Here is a 19,680-nt window from a genome sequence, read left to right as displayed (position 1 = left end):
CACTGGGGAAGGAGTCCTGCTGTTTCTATGAAAATGCTTCTCCAAACGCTTGAGCACCTCCTCAAGGAGGTACGCCTCCTGATGGGGATGAGCTGGAGCCCCTGGAATCTCTTCCTCAATTGTTCCTGGTTCCTTCTGTTCCAGTGACCCTCACAACAGTGGACGGTGTGGTGAAGGCAGAGGTGACATTTCTGCAATCTGTTAAGATCTATCTATGGGGGAGAAAACCCAGACACAAGCAAACTCCTGGAGAAAGCCCTGCTCTCAGTTTCTTCCCAGAGGCTTCAGTCTGAGAAAATCCACTTCTTCTTCATTCACCCACATGCGTTTCTGGCTTTGCAGAACAGGCCTTAAAGATCCACGAGAGAGGTTAGGAATTGGAGCATCTGAAGCTTCTGCCTCTTAGAAAGCAGCTGTGTCTGCCTGAAACCTGCTCCCAGGCGATTCTTTGAAAGGGAGGTACACTGAAATTTAGGAGGGCAACGTCCACCTGGGGGAGGGCCCTCAGGCACCTGGGGGACGTGTACAGCCAGAGGGGCAAGTCCCAGTTACACTGCAGTGTGAATTAGACAATACCCCCGCAACAAGCAAGGCTTATAAACCCCACAATACAGTGCTATACTTTTGCTTTAAATGGTCAGCTGTATTTTAAATAAGTCAAGAGAAAAAAAATACAGTCTTTTATGTTAACCCACACATTTATCTTTTCTCGTGTTCTCCATCCCTTCCTGTAGATCTGAATTTCCAACTGGTGTCATTTCTTTTCAGCCAAAAGGACATCCTTTACCACTTAATGTGGGCCTGTTGCTAATGAGTTCCTTAAGTTTGTTGATCAGAAATGCCTTTAATTCACCTTCAATTTTGAGGGATTTTTTTTTCTGGATACAGAATTCTTGGTTGATGGTTTCTTTTCATTCAGCAATTTGAAAATGTCATTGCCCAGAGACCTCTATCACTCCTAAAGAGAAGCCAGCCCTTGTTCCCACTGTGGTCCTTTGTTTGTGCTGCATTTTTCCTCTGCTTTCAAGGTTTTCTCTCTAGTTTTAGAATTTCAGCAGTTTGACTATAATCAAGGTATGGCTTTGTTTGTATTTATCCTACTTGAGATTCACTGAATTTCTTGGATTTATAAGTTTGTTTCTCCATCAAATTTGGGGAAATTTCAACCCTTTTCCCTATCTTATTATCTCTCCTCTCCTTTTGGGACTCCAGTTACACAGGTTAGGCCACTTAATTTTGTCCCATTGAAACTATGTGTGTTTCAATCCTCTCCCCTGCCATTCTTCAGACTAAATAATTTTTATCGATTGACACACTGACCTTTCTTCTGCCTTCTACAATCTACTTGTAAGCCCATCCAGTGCGTTTTTCATTAGAGACATTATACTCTTCAGTTTTACCATGTCCATTTGGTTATATTTTTAGAGTTTCCATTTTCCTGCTCTGATTCTCAATGTATTCATTCATTCTGACCATATTTTCCTTTAAGTCCTTGAGCCTATTTATAAGAGATATTTTAAAGGCCTTGCTGCTAATTCCAGTATCTGGGTGACCTCAGGGTTAGATTCTATGAGCGGTTTTTGCCTAATTATGGGTCACATTTTCCTTTTTTGTTTTTGTTTTTTTTTGCATGTCTAGTAATTTTTGTTTGGATACTGATCACTGTAATCATTGTAGTTGATATTATACAGAGAATCTGGTTCTGTTATCTTTCTCTGGAGGCTGTTAACTTGGTTGGACTGAAATTTAACTCTGTTTACCTTGCCGTGGGCAGCAGCTGAAGTCTGTTCTCCGCGCTTTCAGTCTTCTAGCTGTTGCTTTTCTTTGGGTTCTTTGGAGTTCTCCTTGTGCGTGCACAGTTTAAGGGGTAGCCAAGGAGCTGGACAGAGCTTATAAGTGTATCTGGGAGTCTCCATCTGTGGCTACATATTTTATAGGATTTATCCCCTCACATTCCAGCTGCTTTGTCAGTTCTAAACCCCATCTTCCAGCTCCTCTGGCCAGTAAGACCGGGTTTCTTCGTGAGATCTAGCCATACTTTGAGGCAAGGACGGACTGGGGGGTGCTCTCAAAGGGAAAGCCATATAAACACAGGTCTCACCCAGTGCTGTTTTCTTTTCACGGGTGGAGTCCCCTACAGTTTCTGCCTACTATTCATCACTCTCAAGTAACTTCAAATAGTTTTTAACAAAGAACTTCCCCTAGAGTTTATAATTGTTATTTGAGGTGTGTTAGTCTGATATAAACTCGACCATAACCAGAAACAGAACTTCCAATTTCAGTATTTTCAAGGATTGTTTATCTCACCTAACCATCTTCATAATGATCGTGAAAGGGTGACTAGTAGAGGCGGGCATGATGGCTGTATCATTCATTCACTCAACAAGTACTTAATGACATCTACTCTGTCCCTGCTGCTGTGCCTGACAGGTGAACTATCCCTCAAGGCCCTTTACATTTACTGGGGAGACAGACCTATAATCACTGAAAAAACAGTGTCAAAAAAGTGTCAAAAACTCTACCACAATGGCAGGCAATGGGGAGGACCCGTGTTGGTCCTGAGAAGTGGGGCATTCTTGAAGGAGGCAGGAAGTAGCCAGGTTGGGGGGTGTCAGGTACAGGGGGAAAACACAGGACTCCAGGTAACCAAGGGTGTGATCAGGACTGGAAGCTACAAGTAGCCCAGCATGGCTGGAGTTTGGTGCACCAAGGGGCAGAGTCAGATCGTGGGGTCCCGTGTGATGTGCTCCAGGGTTAGGTTTTCTCCTGCGGACAAAGGGGAAACGATGGAAGGGGAACAACACACACACATTGTGCTTTGAAAGGTCACTTTCTTCCATGAGAAGGTACATAATGACCATGTCAGTTATTCATTCATGGATGGACACCTTCAGAGTACCAGAAAATAGGTTCCTAGGTGGACTCAGTGACAATTACACTGCTAGGTCACCCAGCAAACATTTTGTAGGACAACACTGAGTTAAAATTCAGCCAGCTCCATCACATGTAGTTATACATCCGATGAACATTTATGGAGAGTCTATCCTGGGCCAGATACGGTCTCACTCACCATCTCCCTGTCACACATCTCATAATGCAGACCCCAGCCCAGGGCACATTTCATCACAAAACCAGCTCCTGAGCTCTAGTCCCCCAAACCCAGATCATCCTCCATTTACACAAAAGGTCGATAAATACTTGTGACTGGATGTGAGGCTATGTGGTGCACATGCACAAAACGGGAACGAAACTGTCAAGAAAATGTGAAGAAAGTTTTTGACTTCAGTTGGTTCAAGATCATTTGGATCGTCAGATGTGAGGGGCTGACTTTTACGACCCTTTCCAAACCACCTGCAGCCGAGCTCTCGAGCTCCCTACTCTAGAAAGGGCCTTCTGCTCGCCTTTCCCAAGAGGCCATCTCTCATGCTAAGCGATTATGCAAGGACTTCCTTCCAGAGTCTTCTATTTAGAGCTCCCTTGCCAGGCTCTCTGGCAGGGACCCCGAGGATGGGTCTGCATGACTTCTTGTCTGGTAAAAGCTCAACTTCCAAAATTAAAGGACTTTTCTCCCAAGAGCATTACCTTCCTCCTCATCACCTAGAGCGGATTCCCACAGGCGCCCTGGACAACCTCTCAAGTTAACAAATTCTGAATTTGTATTAGACTCAGCTAAGAAACGCATCCTCTTTCTAAACGTTTGATTTGATTCTCATTCTAAATCTTGCTGGAAGTCAAACCTAACATCCATGCTAGAAAAGCACGTGTCTTTTTAAAACCCTCCTCTAGTCTACATGTGAAGGAATCCTAACCGAGGTAGGGAAGGGACCAAATTCCGGAGGACAGGCAGAAAGCTGATGCCTGGTGGCTCCTGAGGCCACAAAAGGGCTCTGTGTTCTCTCCCTTCTGAGTCCCCAGTGACTGCGTGGTGCCTGGCACCCATGGATGGCGCCAAACTGTTCTGTCCAGAGCCCAGGGCTGGAATTTGGGAGCAGGAAGGTCTCCTGTTAACCTTTGCCGGGGGTCCCCTCCTGCCATTCCCCGTGATCCCCCCATAATGCAAAGCCTCTACCCAGCTTCCCAGGGGATCAGCTTAGTGACTGTGAATTGGTTCCTGCTCCCTTCTGAGAGGACAGCCTGGATCTTCTGAGTGCTGTCTCGTGAAGCGGCTGCATCTCCTCACTCACCACTTCATTGAGAGCGCGCTCTAATTCTGGGGGACGTGGCACCGGGAGTGCGGACTGGCCTCGCCCGGGACGTCACGGCTCCTAGCAGCCCTGCCAGCAATAGCTGCCTCGCCCTGCCCGGGGCCCCCTCGGCGGGGCAAGCGAATGCCCAGCGAGGGTCTGTTCTCCCTGCACGGCCCGGCAAAGGCTCACGAAGAGACAAGATACTCTTTCCAAGGAAAACGCCTGTAAGTAACACAGGTTTTTTGGGAAGAACATTCTGCCGGCTGCTCTCCCTCCCGCTTTCTCATCTAACATCTCTTATCAGAAGGAATCGCCGTAGTGAGCACAGAACTGCAGCTGATCCCAGCTGAACCTCCAGAGCTCCACACTCAGCTTCCCACTCCCGTCAAGCTGTAGTCACGCTGGCTGTGATTTGGGCTTCTTTCGGGGAAGCACCCCCCCCCAAAAAAAAACACTGACAGGAAACTCATCGACTTCCTGCAGACACAAGTGGGGTAGAAAAGCACCCCAAACCCTCGCCTGTGCTCTGTAAGAGTTTAAGGGAGAAAGCGGGGAGAAGGAGCAAGGGCGGGTGCGGGGGCAGACGGTGAGCACACGAGTGTGCGTGCACGTGTGAAGTGGGAGGGGCTGTGTGCGCACGCGCGTGTGCATCTGCCTGCATGAGTTTCTGGGCTGAGTTCTCCCGTAATGACTTGGAATCCATTGGGAAAACAAATCTTTTACAGAAACTGTAATGGAGATTCCATTCTCCATTTGCTGGAGATACCATCTCCCCATAAGGACCAGCTCAGCTTGGAGGCCGACTCCAGGGGACGCAGTGCCAGGATCCACCCCCCCAAATGCCACGTGCCACGGCCAGCGTGCTGTGCGAGCCCAGGGGCGCCCGGGACAGCGTTGGCCATGGGGATCGCTGCCATCACTGCCTCCCTCATTCATTTATTCATTCATTCGGCACTCGTAGTGCCTGCCGTTGACAGCACAGAGATGCAGGCAGGGCCCCTGCCTTCAGGAGGCCTGTCCTTGGATGAATAAATAGCAGGCATGACGTCAGACTGTACTAAGTGCCTCGGAGGAAGTACAGCTGGACAGTGGGGTAAAGACAGACCAGGCTTGGAGAAAGGCAGGTGAGTCAGGTCTGATCGCTCACCTAGACCACCCCCTTCCTTGGCGCAGTGGGGCCCTTCGAGCCGAAAGGACGTGCACTTTCTCGTCTGGGGAAACCCACTGGGGCAGCACGCAGCCGTTTCCCACATGTACCCCTCCTCCTGGGCACAGAGCTGGGCCGCGTTCCCCGGGGTCCCCTGCAACTTGGCCAATGGAATTCAGGCGGGAATGGTGTTTCCCACGTCCAGGCCCAGCCGACCCTGCGCCCCTCCCTCTGGCGCCCTGCATGACAGCCCCCAAATGATCTTCCCAGGAGCAAGAAATAAACCTCTGTTCTGTTAGGTTTCTGAAATTGTGGGAATGGCTGTCAGAGCGTCAGCCCTCCCTGCAGTCCGCATTGGAGCAGACGTCCACCTGGAGGTAGCCTTCCTCCAGGGGCTGCGGACACGTCGGGGGGTCCAAGCAGCAGAGGACACGGTCTCTCCAAACCACAGCAACACTGCAGACTAGAAGACAGGAGAGGCTGCCCCTCAGTGAGTCTGGGCAGCGGCTGCTGGCTTCCGGCACGTGGAGCGGGCAGCCCTGCTCATCGCACGCCGGACGCCACGCCCACACCTCCTGTCCCCACGGCTCCAGCTTAGAAACTTCACCGGCAAGGAGAGTCCTAGGAGCCTGCGTGTGCAGGGGCCTGAGAGCTCCCGCCGTCGCTGCTTTCCTGCCGGATTTTGCAAGGTTTGCATTCACTGGGGGGTGGGGGCTCATTTCCCTGCTTCAGAGCGGTGCACGTCCCCCATCAGGGCACACAGACGTCACTGTGGCCTCGTGAGAAGACTGCGCCCCCTCAACACAGCCACAGGCCCGTGGGGCGCGAGCGCCTGCTGCTCGGGGGAAGCCGGCTCTCCCCTCTCCTACTGCCAGACCCGACCTCTCTGCCTCGGGGCCGCCGGCAGTGGTCAGGCTGGAAGCAGACTAGTGCCTTTCCTCCACTGTCCAGCAGAGGACAGACGTGGCGGGACCAACCGACCCAGCAGATCTTGGGAACCCCTGCAGGACAAGGGCTCTGACCACAGTGGCCTTCTTCCCTTTTGGAACCTTTCACAGGCCTGGGTATGACTGGGCACAGAGGAGGGAAATTCCTCGTGTCGGTACCCATATCATCAACTCTGAGAAAGCTCTGAGAGCCAGGACGACAGAATATCCCAGTGGCGGCAAGATGCCTGCCAAATGCACATGTGTGAGGGTGTGAGTGAGCAAACGCCCCCTCGGGGCTCATTACAGACTCACCCATCACTATAAGGTTCCTGCCAAGCGTTGAGTATTGGTGAGAATGACTCGGCCAGACGTTCCGGAGTTTGGGAAATGAGGTGGATCTGGCTTGCGGGTCAAATCGGGCCCACTGCCTGCTTTTGTAAATAAAGTTTTATTGGAACCCAGCCATGCCCGTTGGTCTACATATGGCTGAGGGCCGCCTTCACGCTACAAAGGCAGAGTAGAATAGTTTCAACAGAGGCCAGTCGGCAGGCTCACAAAGCCTAAAACATTTACTACCTGGTCCTTTACAGAAAAAGTTTGCCAATGGTTCTGAAGAAACTTAGGGCAGGACAGGAAAAAAGACACAGACGTAGAGAATGGACTTGAGGACACGCGGAGGGGGAAGGGTAAGCTGGGACGAAGTGAGAGAGTGGCATGGATGTATATACACTACCAAACGTAAGGTAGATAGCTAGTGGGAAGCAGCCGCATAGCACGGGGAGATCAACTCGGTGCTTTGTGACCACCGAGAGGGGTGGGATAGGGAGGGTGGGAGGGAGGGAGACGCAAGAGGGAAGAGATATGGGAACATATGTATATGTATAACTGATTCACTTTGTTATAAAGCAGAAACTAACACACCATTGTAAAGCAATTATACTCCAATAAAGATGTTAAAAAAAAAAAAAGAAAAAGTTTGCCACGCAAGAGGGAAGAGATATGGGAACATATGTATATGTATAACTGATTCACTTTGTTATAAAGCAGAAGCTAACACACTATTGTAAAGCAATTATACTCCAATAAAGATGTTAAAAAAAAAAAAGAAAAAGTTTGCCAATCCCTGAGCTAGATGGACAGATTTCTACTAGAGATGACCTTTGGGGAGTACAGCCCAAGGACTTCAATAAAACTGGCTCACACAATGAAAACCTGACTCCCTGTCCAATTTGCTTTCAATCCTGATGACACTTGAGAGGAAGCTTCTGGCTCCAGTGTATCTAAGACACGTCAACACTTGCATGTCCCACCCCCCGCCCCAGAGCTATGTTTTCTCTACTTTATGCTTGTTTTACAGTCGACTTCCGTTGTAACAGATACCTCCAGCTTTCCAGTTGTGAGCTAATAAAGCCTCCTTTTAGAATAAATTTATTTATACTGAAAATGAACTACTAGAGAAAATCTTAAGTAAATGGCAAGTGGCAGTCCGACGCGGCAAGGGCCTCGAGGGCTGGTGGGGGCCCCAGAGCCGAGTCACCGGCACCCCCATCGGCATGGGCTGTGCCCTGGGCCTGGCGCATCGGCCTGGAGGACGCTCAGTCTGGGAAACTGTGCCCGGGCTGGGGGGGTCGATGCTTGAGTGCCTCCCTCCAGTCCTCACCTCCGTTTCGCCGTGATCTCGCCCTCCCAGGCAGGCCGCTCAAGGGCGGGTGATGGCTCTGGAAGTGAACTCCCATCCCAGGGGATTGAGGCAGGAGGGTGCCTCTGTGTGACTGAAACTCAGCAGGACCCTAGGGGGCCCTCCTGGTCACAAAAGCCTTTCCGTGTCCCCTGTTTCTTACTTGCAGGAAAAAGGCTTCAGTCTCCTAGACCTTCCTGAACTCCAAAGAGCAGATTCAAACACTTGCTAACCAGGGACGTAAGGGAATGCGGAAACAAAGGGGGAACAATCACACTACAGTGCAGAGATCAAAGCAGGATCCTGGTTCCTGCTCAAGGAATATACGCAACAGTATCTTCAGTTCTTCTGCAGGAACTGAGGACCCCACCCAGGTGGAGGATGGCAGCTCCAGGCTGAGCACAAGATTCCTAGAGCCCCATCCTGTTACCCCACCAGCAACCAGTCAGAAGAAAGTCACACACCCTGCAGCCCTCACCCCAAGTTTTGCCTATAAAAACTTCTCCCCCAAAACCATCAGGGAGTTTGACGTTTTTGAGCACGAACCACCCATTCTCCTTGCTTGGCCCTGCAGTAAACACTTCTCTGCTCCAAACTCCAACAGTTTGGTCTGTTTGGCCTCCCCCGTGCAACAGGCACACACACTTGTGTTTGGTGACATGCTGAGCTGGACACACCCTCCTGTTTCTTTTTTCCACGACTGCTACACACAGCACTTCCGACGCCAGAGGTGTCACCACATCCAGCAATTCTCTGCGACACCAGCTGGGGGCGCTACCATTTAACTCAACTCTGACACCATCTACCCGGAGAGGGCGTCCATCCCACAGGTTAAGGGCTCGGTCCCCCGAGATGCTCCCACTTCAGACGTCAATTGCCAAGTCCAGGCTGTCACCTGAGCTTCTGACCGATTGGCTGTAAATATGAGGTTCCAACAACCCCCTCCTTGGGTTTGATTAGTTTGCTAGAGCAGCTCACAGAACTCAGAAAACCAGTGTACTCACTAGATTATTGGCTTATTGTAAAGGGTATGACTCGGGAACAGTCAGATGGAAGAGGCGTAGGACGAGGTGTGGGAAGGCGCTCGGAGCCTCCATGCCCTCCCAGAGTGCCATTCTCACTGAATCTCCATGTGTTCACCCCCTGGAAGCTCTCTGAACCCCGTCCTTTTGGGTTTTTACGGAGACTTCATTACGTAGGCACGACTGATTAAATCACGGGCCGCTGGTGACTGATCCAACCTCCAGCCCCTCTTCCCTCCTGGGGCGGGCGGCGGGGGCGGGGAGGGGAAAGTGAAGGTCCCAGCCCTGCAGTCACAGGGTTGGTGCCCCCGGTGGCTAGCCCCAGCCTTAGGTTCCCTTGGGACTTCCCCAAAGTCCCCGCATGCACATAAGCTCAGGTGTGCTAGAAGGGGTTTGCTATGGATGTCTGCAGACATCTTTTTCACTCTTATCATTTAGGAAATTGCACGGGTTTTACGAGTTCTGGCCAGAAACAGGAACAAAGACCAAACTAAGTCACAGCGTCACGTGTGGTGAAGGCAGGGTGATAGCCACGACACGGCTCTGTGGCTGGGGTGTGTATGGTGGGGTGTCTGACCTGGGGGGCCCTGCGAGGTTTGCTGCTTCATCTCTGCATTTTAATAACCACCCCCCAGCTTTCTGCATCAAAAAGAACAGGAAACAAAACAGACTAATCAGGCCAAGGAATGAAGCCGATGCCTTAATAATACTCGAGGGGCCCTAGCTCCACAGGTGGGGAGAGGCGCTGGCCACGGATGGGATTATTTAATGGGGTTCTCACCACCACTTTATCAAATTGTTGCTCAGATTGGGTTGCAATCTTCCTTCAAAGGGAAGAAGATAATGCTAGTTGATGGCCTTGATCATTGAAAAACAAATTTGTAAAATGAGTCCTTCAGTCCTTCAGGAAAAGCAACCTCATGGTGGCTGCTGGGAGCAGGTGACCCTAAGGGAAGGGACACAGAACTGCCCCCTGGCACCTCAGGCTCAGTCTCAGCACCTCTGACTTTTCACCAAGATCATGGTCAACGTGGACAAGCCATCATTCTCCATTCAATAACTTAGTCATAATTGGGAAGAAGTGTGAACGTGCAGACCAAAGGAAGGTGTCAGAGGTCAAAGGCCATGACCCAAGTCTCCATCCCATCTCCTTCCACGCACCAGAACAGTCAGTGGACAGTAACCGGAGAGAGAGGACCCAAGGCAAGCAGGCCCGTCCACCCTGGAGGACGCAACTGCCCTTCTGACTTTTCTCTGTTCTGTGTATTACTTATCTCATTACTGAAAAGGCAAAATCTTGACCTTCTTAGACACCCAGTTTAGAGCCGGTCCCAGGCTCCAGGAACGAGCCCATCAGACTTGATTCGCGAGATCCCGGGAGACGCAGGGGCTAAAGCCGAGAGCTTCCCCACCGGCAGGACGGTCTCCACTTACCCTCACCAGCTGCTGCGGGAAGGGCCCGCGGGAGTTTTCTGGCACGTTGATGGGTGGGATGACCCAGTCCCGTTTCTGCCGCCTCAGCCCATTGGAGCTGTGATGCTGCGGCCATGGCAACAGCGTGTCATTCGGCGGCTGGACAGGGTCCAAGGCTGCACTCTTCTTTCCTTTCTGCAGCGTTATTTGGAAGGGAGAGAAGAGGAAAAGAAGCCTGGTTAGGTTTTGCAGAGGAAAAGGCATCTGTTAGAATTTGTACTATCCTAGATCCAGGGAAAGATTGGATGGTGTTGGGAAAAGTGGGGACGTGTTAGGGAAAAAAATCTAGCAAGACCCTCATCTCTACAAAGAAATGGACTACAGATTAAATGGGGGTTAAGAAACCATAAACAAAGAAGAAAATATAGCTGACTCTTTAACCAGTACATCAGGGCTTTTTAAGCCCAAAACAATGGAAAAAAACTACAAAGGAAAATATTCATACATTTTAACTTAAAACCCTTGTTTACGAAAACATACCCTAAAAGCAATTGATGAATTTACAACAAATCTGACAAAGAGCTAAGAGCCTGACTATATAAAGAGTTCCTACAAATCAATAGGAAAAAATTGGAACTTTATTATAACAGGAAAAAGACACAAATAGATAATTAACAGAAAATAAATACAAAGGATCAATAAACTCATGAAAACTGTCCAGTCATCAAACAATGTAAATTAAAGCAATATATCCTCCTCACCCATCAAACTGACAAGAGTAAACAAAATGAATCCTCCCCCCTGAGGAGCGTGTTGTGAGTGAGTCAGCAGAGGGTGATGGTTGAGGGTGTGGGGTTTGGTGTTAAACAGACCTGGTGTCTTACGTTTACCTGCATCCAAAGATTCATGTGACACGGGGCAAGTTCCCTTAATCTCTCTCAGCTCCAGCTACTTCTTTTATAAAACGGGCTTGGTAATAACAGCACTGAACTCAGAGGGTTGCTATGGAAATTAGACTGAAAAGAGCCCATGCCTGGCGGGAACCAGCGGGACTGAATGTCGGCTGCTCTGAAGTCAGTGGGGCCCCTCACTGCTGGGAGCAGCATTCTGTCAACAACTATCAGAAGCCTCAGAAATGGTCCTCGCTTTTGACCCCATAACTCCACAGCTGGAAATCTGTCCCAGCGGAACTGCATGTGGACAAACCCGCCAAATAAAGATGTTCATTGTGGCTGTCTTTATAATAACATTATGTATATGTGAAATAGTAAAAATACCAGGAAAAAATTCTGGAAGTCTGATGGCGGTAAATAATATTTAAATGCATTACACTACGTTCGTATCTTGGGATACTACGTGTCATTAGAAGTTACTTTTTGTAAGTCAGAAAGAGAAAAACAAATACCGTATGCTAACGCATCTATATGGAATCTAAAAAAAAAAATGGTACTGATGAACCTAGTGGCAGGGCAGGAAAAAGATGTAGACATAGAGAATGGACTTGAGGACACAGGGCAGGGGAAGGGGAAGCTGGGGCGAAGCGAGAGCAGCATCAACACATATACACAACCAAATGTAAAACAGCTAGTGGGAAGCAGCCGCATAGCACAAGGAGATCAGCTCGGTGCTTTGCGACGGCCTAGAGGGGTGGGATAGGGAAGGTGGGAGGGAGGCTCAAGAGGGAGGGTATATGGGGATATATGTATGCATATAGCTGATTCATTTTGTTGTATAGCGGAAACTAACACAGCATTGTGAAGCAATTATACTCCATAAAGATGTATTAAGAAAAAAAAAGAAGTTACTCTTTGAAGATATGAAGAAATTCCATACACTAATAGGAAGTGGAGAAATGGCACCAAAGTATACAGGCAGCATAAGTCCCCATGTTTTTTTAAAAGAATAGAGAAAAGATTGGAAGGAAATACATAGAAATGTAAACTCTGGTTTTCTCTGGTCACCAGTGAGTTTTTATTTTAATTTATTCCTTTTACTTTTCTGTATTTCTGAATGTTATAATGTACATGAAATCGTATAATTAGAAGAGCTAACAGGACTCACGTATACACAAGATATCTACACCTATATCACCTCCATGTTTATTTTCAAGGTGCCCCGTGTGGCTGCCTCTGCACTGTTCTCATGGTTGATGTTCATTTCACTCCGAGTCTCAGAGCCAGGAGCATATAAGAGCTCATGTGGCAGAGACAGACCTCGGACCAGGACAGCTCAAGCCAGAGAGGACAGAGCTGGCTGGAGGCCCTGGGCGGTGGCCCCTCTCCAATCTCGGCGGGGTCCCCACCCTCCAGCTGAGCTCCCACCCCGTGAGAACCTCTTGGTCTTGGCATTGCCCGTTGAACCTTCCCCACTCCCTTTTGCAAAAAAGTTGCAGAGAAGTAAGTTAGACACACGTAGACAAAACTAATTTTAAAAAAAACCAAACAAACATGTCAGTCCTGAACGCCAAAACTTGATGCTACATCAATGGAAAAATCCATCTGGACAAGCCACACTCCAAAGAGACCCCCCTCTGGGACTTTCCCCACCAGGGGTCCAGCTGTCTTTCGTGTTGAGTTCCTGCACTGAAGAGTCTGCAGCAATTAAAAACCAAAAGGCTTCCCTAGGTCACTTCCCATCCTTCATCAGAGGATCCACGCAAGGTGTGTGCATCCCCAGTGGCCTTGATTTCTACGGAAACATGACATTCTCTCAACATCTATTCAAGTCAAACTAACAGATGCTGCTGCCTTGTGACCAACCCTGCGTCTCTCATGATGACAGGGGTGGGGTCATCTCTAGCCTCCTTGATGGGCAACACAGAACAGTGTTCAGGATGGTCCTGGCCACACACCCCCCCTTGCAGCCAGGATGCAGACAACTGCTCTCCACGCGTCAGGGGCAGCCAACGCCTCGTGGGCTCTGAGCGCTCTGAACCGTCTCTGCCTGCATCTTCCCTACTGCCAAGGCTACAGGAAGGTCATGCCCCCTCTACCAGGGAGGTGACCGGGCGGCTCAGAGAGGCCAAGTAACTTCTGAAGGCCACACAGCTCTTTAGGCAGAGGCCGGATCTGTGTGCCTCCCTCACTTCTGGGGTTTCTTCATGAGGCTCCATCCCCTCTACGGGTCCTCGTGTCAGTGTGCAGTGGGCTGGGCAGACATGGACATTCCCATCGGAGAGGCCCAAGGACGTCAGTGAAAAACCTCGGACCAGCAGAGGCATTTCTGAGTTCCCGCGGCGTCAGCTTCCAGCTTAGAAATGCCAAGTGTGAGATTCCCACCTGGACTCCCCACCTCTGTGCTGATGCCTGCCGCATGTGCCCAGTGAGCCCTCCAGGGGACTGCCAGGCTCCACAGATGCATGACCTTGCGGGGGCTCCCGGCCTCACAGGAAACCAGGGTCACCCGGTGCAGGCACCTGCCTCAGCAGAGGGGACCCGCTTGGTGTTTGCTCTGAGCACGTCTGCATGCGTGTGTGGGGTGCTGGGCCAGGGGTCCCGGCCACAAGCGCGGCCTCTGGGAGGTGGAGCCTGGCCATCCCAGCTCCTGCCACGTCTCCCACGTGCGGCACAGAGAATGCAGGTCTGCCTTGCCTGCTGATGCTTGGGCACCTGCAGAAGCTCACCCGAGCCTCTGAATTTCAGACTCAGAATTTTCAAGGTTTTCATCGAGCCGTTCTCCTTTTAAAAACCTGCTTTGTCTTCATTTGCTTAGGCTGAGCTTGCATGGCGTTAATTTCCCTAGTGTTGTTTAAATAAATTGCACATATTTGCTACTATTTTAAAGCTGTGAGACAAATGTAATAACAAAATCTGGCGAAGATCGATGCCAGACCTGCACTAGCTTCAGCTGGGAAGACACACCCACTTCTCTGGGGGAGGAACGCCGATGATGACAATGACCTGTCACCTGATGAGGCGAGCACGCGCTCCTGGACCCGCGAGGACCTCGGGCCGTCCAGAGTGCGCCACGCAAACCCGACGCGTAATCACACGGTTGGTAAATCATGTTTCCGGCCACTCTTGAAGGTATTTCTGAACAGATAACAGCTGCCGATTTCCCCACTGCACCCCAGTCACCCGTGTTTCTGAGCCAACGATGGCAGGTGTTGGGTGATAACATGAATGTGGCCTCTATGCTCCTGGTACACATGTGCATGTTCACCTACAGGCCTATAGAGGCACACGCATGTATGGACAGGGGCAGGCACAGAGACACACGTGCACACACATATATGTGCACGTGCCTGTGTGCTTATGTATCATATACACATGCATGTGTGTACATGTGTACATATGTGTGTGTTTTGTTTTTTCCTCCCTCTGTGTATGTAACGTGTCACAATTTTCTCAAAACCAACAGCCCGGCCCTGACAGGCTGGCCAGGCTCCACATCACTGGTTCCTTATAGACAGTTCAGCCCAAGTCAGAGGTCTTGTAACTGGTGGGGGTCGGAGAGGGTCCTGACTGCTGCGCCGGCCTTGGAGCCAGCCAAGCTGTTATCTGCAGGTTTGCAGGATGGCGAGCGCTGAGGAAATCGCCTGGTCCCCTGATGGGACTCTCAGCCCAGCCCACCCCAGGGAGTAGCTGGTGCTCGACAAGCAGCCGCCGAGCGGGGGACGGTGTGCAGCGGGGGTGGTGGCGTTTGGGCCCTGGGGACCCCTTGGAGCCCTGGCCCCAGGAAGGGGTGGCAGATGGGCTTTTACAGGGGCATCTTGAGGGGCCAGGACCGCTCAGGACACGCGTCTGCCCTGTTCCGCCCGCAGCGAGCCTTTCCCAAAAGGGGCAGAGGAAGGGTAGGGGCCGTGGCTCCCAGGTACAGACCACGCAGAGGCCAGACGCTCGTTTGTGAGGCCCTAAATCCATCTGCTACTTAATCAGCTCTTATTTACAAAGCATTTCTCATTTCAGATGGCCTCTCCCACTGAGCCTTCATCAATCGGGCTGAGCATCGGATTTGTTCTGCTGACCGTGCTCTGAAATGGTGATTTACTAGGGGAGGAGCCTCCCCAGGCTGGGGTCCTAGCGCCGGGCCCGGGACCCAGGCTGAGTCTTTTCCTGCCTCTGGGCCTCTGTTTCCCCCCACCCAGGGCTGGACGAGCTCTGCAGTTTGGGGGCAGCTGGGGCATGGGCAGGAGGCTGGGGTACTTTCTGGAGCGTAGCTTCTTCATGTCACAACCTGGGGGGTTCCGTGGTCTCGCTCCTGAGCGATACAGGTGAGCTACGGAGTCACTGCCCCAATGGACTTGCACTTTGCAAAGACAAAACGCCATCCCGTGCCTGTGCGGTTGCTTGGGCTGGTCCCCCTCGAGGGGTGTGTACACCAGCTCTGTCTATAGCGCGTGGGGGTCTGGGGAGCCCAGGACAGGGGTCTCTCTCGGCAGGTTTTCAGGACCAGTCTCAGGCATAGGCATCCTCTCTCCAGGGACAAAGTGACAAAGCCCCCATGCTCAGGAACACAGTTCAGTGAACTCAAGAGAAAAGGGGAGGAATGGAGACAAGGACCGTCTTCCATTCTCACGGGAAGGCCGAGGCCCCAGATTCACAGGCAAGCTGCACGACTGCCATCCTCCCCCCAGGTCATCACTTTCCACCTTCTCCTGGCACCCGGCCGGAACCTGGAGCCCAGCAGTGACCTGCACACCCACCTTCCTGAGATGGCTTTTGTTTTTTATCTCCTCACCGGGCACATTATCTTATTTTGTTAAGCTCCCAGCAGCCCTGTGCCCGCCCGGGCTGGCTCTCCTTGTAAGGAGGGCTGCTCTGTGTGTCTGATTATGAGAGTAATCAAGTGTGACTTCTAGGTGAGGCCTTCAGGGACGCCCCTATATCAGGAAGAAGCTGGGTCACTTCCTTTCCATCATCATTCACAAGTGAAAGATGAATAATGTAAAACTGACCTGGGGCAGGTTTTAAATTAGTGCCTCTTTTTTTTTCTTCTTTTTTTCAAAAAGAAAAAAAAAAAAAGAGAGAGAGGAAAGTGTCTGGGGAGGAGGATAGTCCTGTGCACCTCCTCCAGCTACACGTGCAAAGTTATAATTTGTCATCTTCTTCTATCACCCAACCACTCGCCTGGCAGGAGCACAGAATTATGAAGAGCCAAGTATAAGCAAATAGGTGACTCATGAAACACTCAGAAGTGGCACCGAGCAGGGGATATAAAGAATCCAGACTCTGTCTTCAAGGCAGCAAGTCCCTTCCCAGCCATCATGGTTTGAGGAGGGTGACAGCTGGTTAGCAGCGAATAAGCGGTACGTAGTGCTCACCTCTCCTGGTGCCGGGAGTGTAGGTGACGGGTCCCACTGCGAGACAGGCAGGGACCTGGGACCCGGGACCCCCTGCTGCAGGGCTTGCACCTGGACAGACGTCTCCTTGAGCAACAGATACAAAGAAACTATAACGGACTAAAAAGAACTGCACCCATGGCGCAGTTCGGGCCAAGTATGAACAAGATACAAAAAGTCCAAAAACCCAACTGCCACTTCTGAAGAGCCGGGAGCAAAAGCAGGGTCCTGCGCATGTGCCCTGCACTCACCACCACCAAAGTCACCCCTCTGGCCCGAGCCCTGGACACATCCCTATCCTCACCCCATATACGGAACCCCACGGACGCCCGGCCGCTTCTGCCAAGTGCAGCGAGCTCCACTGTTCTCCAGAGAAGATGGCCCAGCAGAAGCCACTGCCCTCCCTCAAGAGGCAACGTAGATATGAAAACGGCTTCAAAATTCCCAGATCCCGGTGCGTTTCTAAGGAGCGCCTGGCAGCCCTGACCTTCGAAGATGGGGTCACAGAGGACAGCCTGACCCTCCATGGGCCCTCCCACGCAGCTGTTGGGTCCCGTGCCGCCCTGCCTCAGCACCCTACACTCCCCGCCCTTTTGAGAAAATAGCATGAACACAAGTCTGCTCAATTCAACAAAAGCTAAATTTATGGGGAAATTTTCAAGTTATTTCCCCATGGGATGTGCCAACCAGGCGAGCCGACCGCCAATGTCCACGAGGACACTTCTTGATCAAGGGGCTTGGGGTCAGCTTTCTGGCCCTCCCCCCGATGGAATCATGGGCTTTCATTACCCAGAGCTGTGCCTTCTTGGGAAGGTGCCCTGTGTGATCTTCTTTCCCTGACTGGCAGTGCAGCCCCGTGGACCCTGAATGCGGAGGCAGGGGATAGGCAGGCGGGAGGGAATTGTGTTTTTTAACTTCCCTGGTCTTCCCTGCTCTCTGGTCTCCAGACTGGGCCATGTGCCCAGGAGCCGTGCGTCCAGCCCCTCTCTGGGCAGTGGGTGTGCAGCTGAGGGATGGGGGTCCGGGACCTGCACCTGCACTGAGCTCCCCGCGAGATGCAGGGAGGGGAGGCCCTCAGGATGGAGCCCTGACGAGGCCGGGGCTGCTTTTCTTTCGCCACGAAGGTCAACCAGCCTGCGTGTCTCACTGCACGAAGCATCGCCGGGGCATCCACCCGGGACCCCATTCCTTTCAACCAGCGTCCAGCGTCCAGCCCTGTAGGCTCCTGCACCTTCTCACATGCAGAGTGACCAAGACCCACTCACAGAGTCTCACCTGACCCTCTCGGTGGCCCTGATGTTGGGGAAGGAGGTGGCTCGTCCCAGCCACGGAAACACGACCAATGTAGGGCTTGGGGCCCCCAGGTTACGAATTTCATGGGTCTGCACTCAAAATGAAAAACTTGGGGAATGACATGCCATGTCTGCATTGTGGACTAACACTACTTATGCTGGAACAAGGGTAGATGAGATTCATTCCCCAAATATCAACGTTGTTTACGACCCTCTCCTCTGTCTCTGATTCACCAGCCTTCCTGTTTTCATTGCTTCCTTATAGCTTTGGGTTAAACATGCTTCAATAAGGGAAATAGCATCCTTCCACTCCTCAACCCTCCCAAATGTCAAACCCAGTACTGATTTTCACGGAGGATAATTAGATTTCATTAAAAAAAAAAAAAAAAAGAGGCACCAAAATCTATACAGATAGTTCATTTCTCTACCTTCGGCTTCCCTTTCAATATACATTTGAAAAATGGTACTTTTTGTTTGCCTGCAAGGATGTATATTTAAAATATTTAACTAGGGTTCTGTCTGCAGCCTTCTGCCTGGTTTCCATGGTAGCTAAGGACCGACGGAATAAAAAGGTATTTAACAAACACAAAATAAAACAACAGAAAGATATCTCCGTTCTTTAACAAACAGCATGGGAGCCATTCTAAACAAACATTTGCATGAGTTTGGTTCTGAAAAGGCACTTAGTGGATTTTTTTTTTACATCCAGGACACTATAGGGAAGACGAATGCCCTATCTATGCCCCGCAAAGCACTACGGTATTTCTTACTTGCGATCTCTTCTAAGAAGGGGAGATTGTTTTGAAAATTCCCATAAAAATCATACAAAGAAAGTTTTCCTGAATGAAATAGCATGATTATTTCTTGTGCATCTATATTTGGAAGGACAGTCTTAAGCGAACACTCCTGTACCCGCTGCTTGCTGTGTGCGGGGCAGGGGGCAGGGATGGGCACCCCCTCCCGCCTGCTCACTCACGCCCATGACAGCCCAGGAAGGCAGGGGCTGGCGCTGTGCTCACTCACACCTGGGCAGAGGTCCGGGGACTGGCCCAGGCTCATGGGGTTGGGGTCGGAACCCAGGCCACTCCCTCGGCCCCTCCCTGCTCCTCAGCTTGGACGGGGGCGCCCTGACATGGAGGGTAGATGCTGCCTGTGCTTTGCGACCCTGGCACCCAGCGCCCCCGTGTCCTAGGCAGATGGGCCAGGGACTCAGGGTGGGAGCAGCCCTGGGGGAACAGCTGAGACGTGGTTCTTTAGGTAACTCGCATCCATCACCATCATCCCGACGGAAGGCTTCACGTTCTTCCGTAGTGTCAAAACCACACTTCTTTTAACGGACACTCAGAGCACACCCCTTGCCCTCTTCAGCCTTGTGTCCGCCCAGAAATGAAGACACAAGACAATGCGCCCACCCGTGCAGCCCAGGGAGCAGGCAGAATGCAGGTGTAACGGACAGGAGCACAGGGGAGGACGTGTCTGCTTTACGGGCCACGGTAAGGAAGTTGGGGGGATGCCCGAACGTTCAGACAAGCCCGCCCCACCGTGTGTGTGTGTCACCTCCACGAGCCTGGCCAGGCTGCTCGGCCATCCTCACTCCCCGGCACGGCAAGGACCCCCAGCGCCCGAGCAGTTCCGCCTGCCCCTGCCCGGCTTGTGCCGACGTGTGGGCCCAGGGCATCCTCTGGGGGGTGTCCTGCGCATTTGCAGGGTGTTGAGCAGCATCCCCGCCTGC

At 51.3% G+C, this 19,680-nt stretch overlaps 1 protein-coding gene across 1 annotated transcript in view; it reads right to left on the bottom strand.

Annotated features, from left to right (window-relative positions):
- CDH4 (cadherin 4) overlaps nucleotides 1-19,680 on the bottom strand; it is a gene marked incomplete at both ends in the record, with an annotated part of 569,293 nt that overhangs the window by 131,732 nt on the left and 417,881 nt on the right. The window contains one exon of the mRNA XM_079718954.1: nucleotides 10,398-10,571. Coding sequence (XP_079575080.1) covers nucleotides 10,398-10,571 — 174 coding nt within the window. The remainder of the gene's footprint in view (nucleotides 1-10,397; nucleotides 10,572-19,680) is intronic.

The sequence above is a fragment of the Hyperoodon ampullatus genome (genome assembly GCF_949752795.1).
Source record: "Hyperoodon ampullatus genome assembly, chromosome: 14".
In the NCBI taxonomy this organism is placed as follows: domain Eukaryota; kingdom Metazoa; phylum Chordata; class Mammalia; order Artiodactyla; family Ziphiidae; genus Hyperoodon; species Hyperoodon ampullatus.
This window is presented reverse-complemented; position numbering and strand designations above follow the sequence as displayed.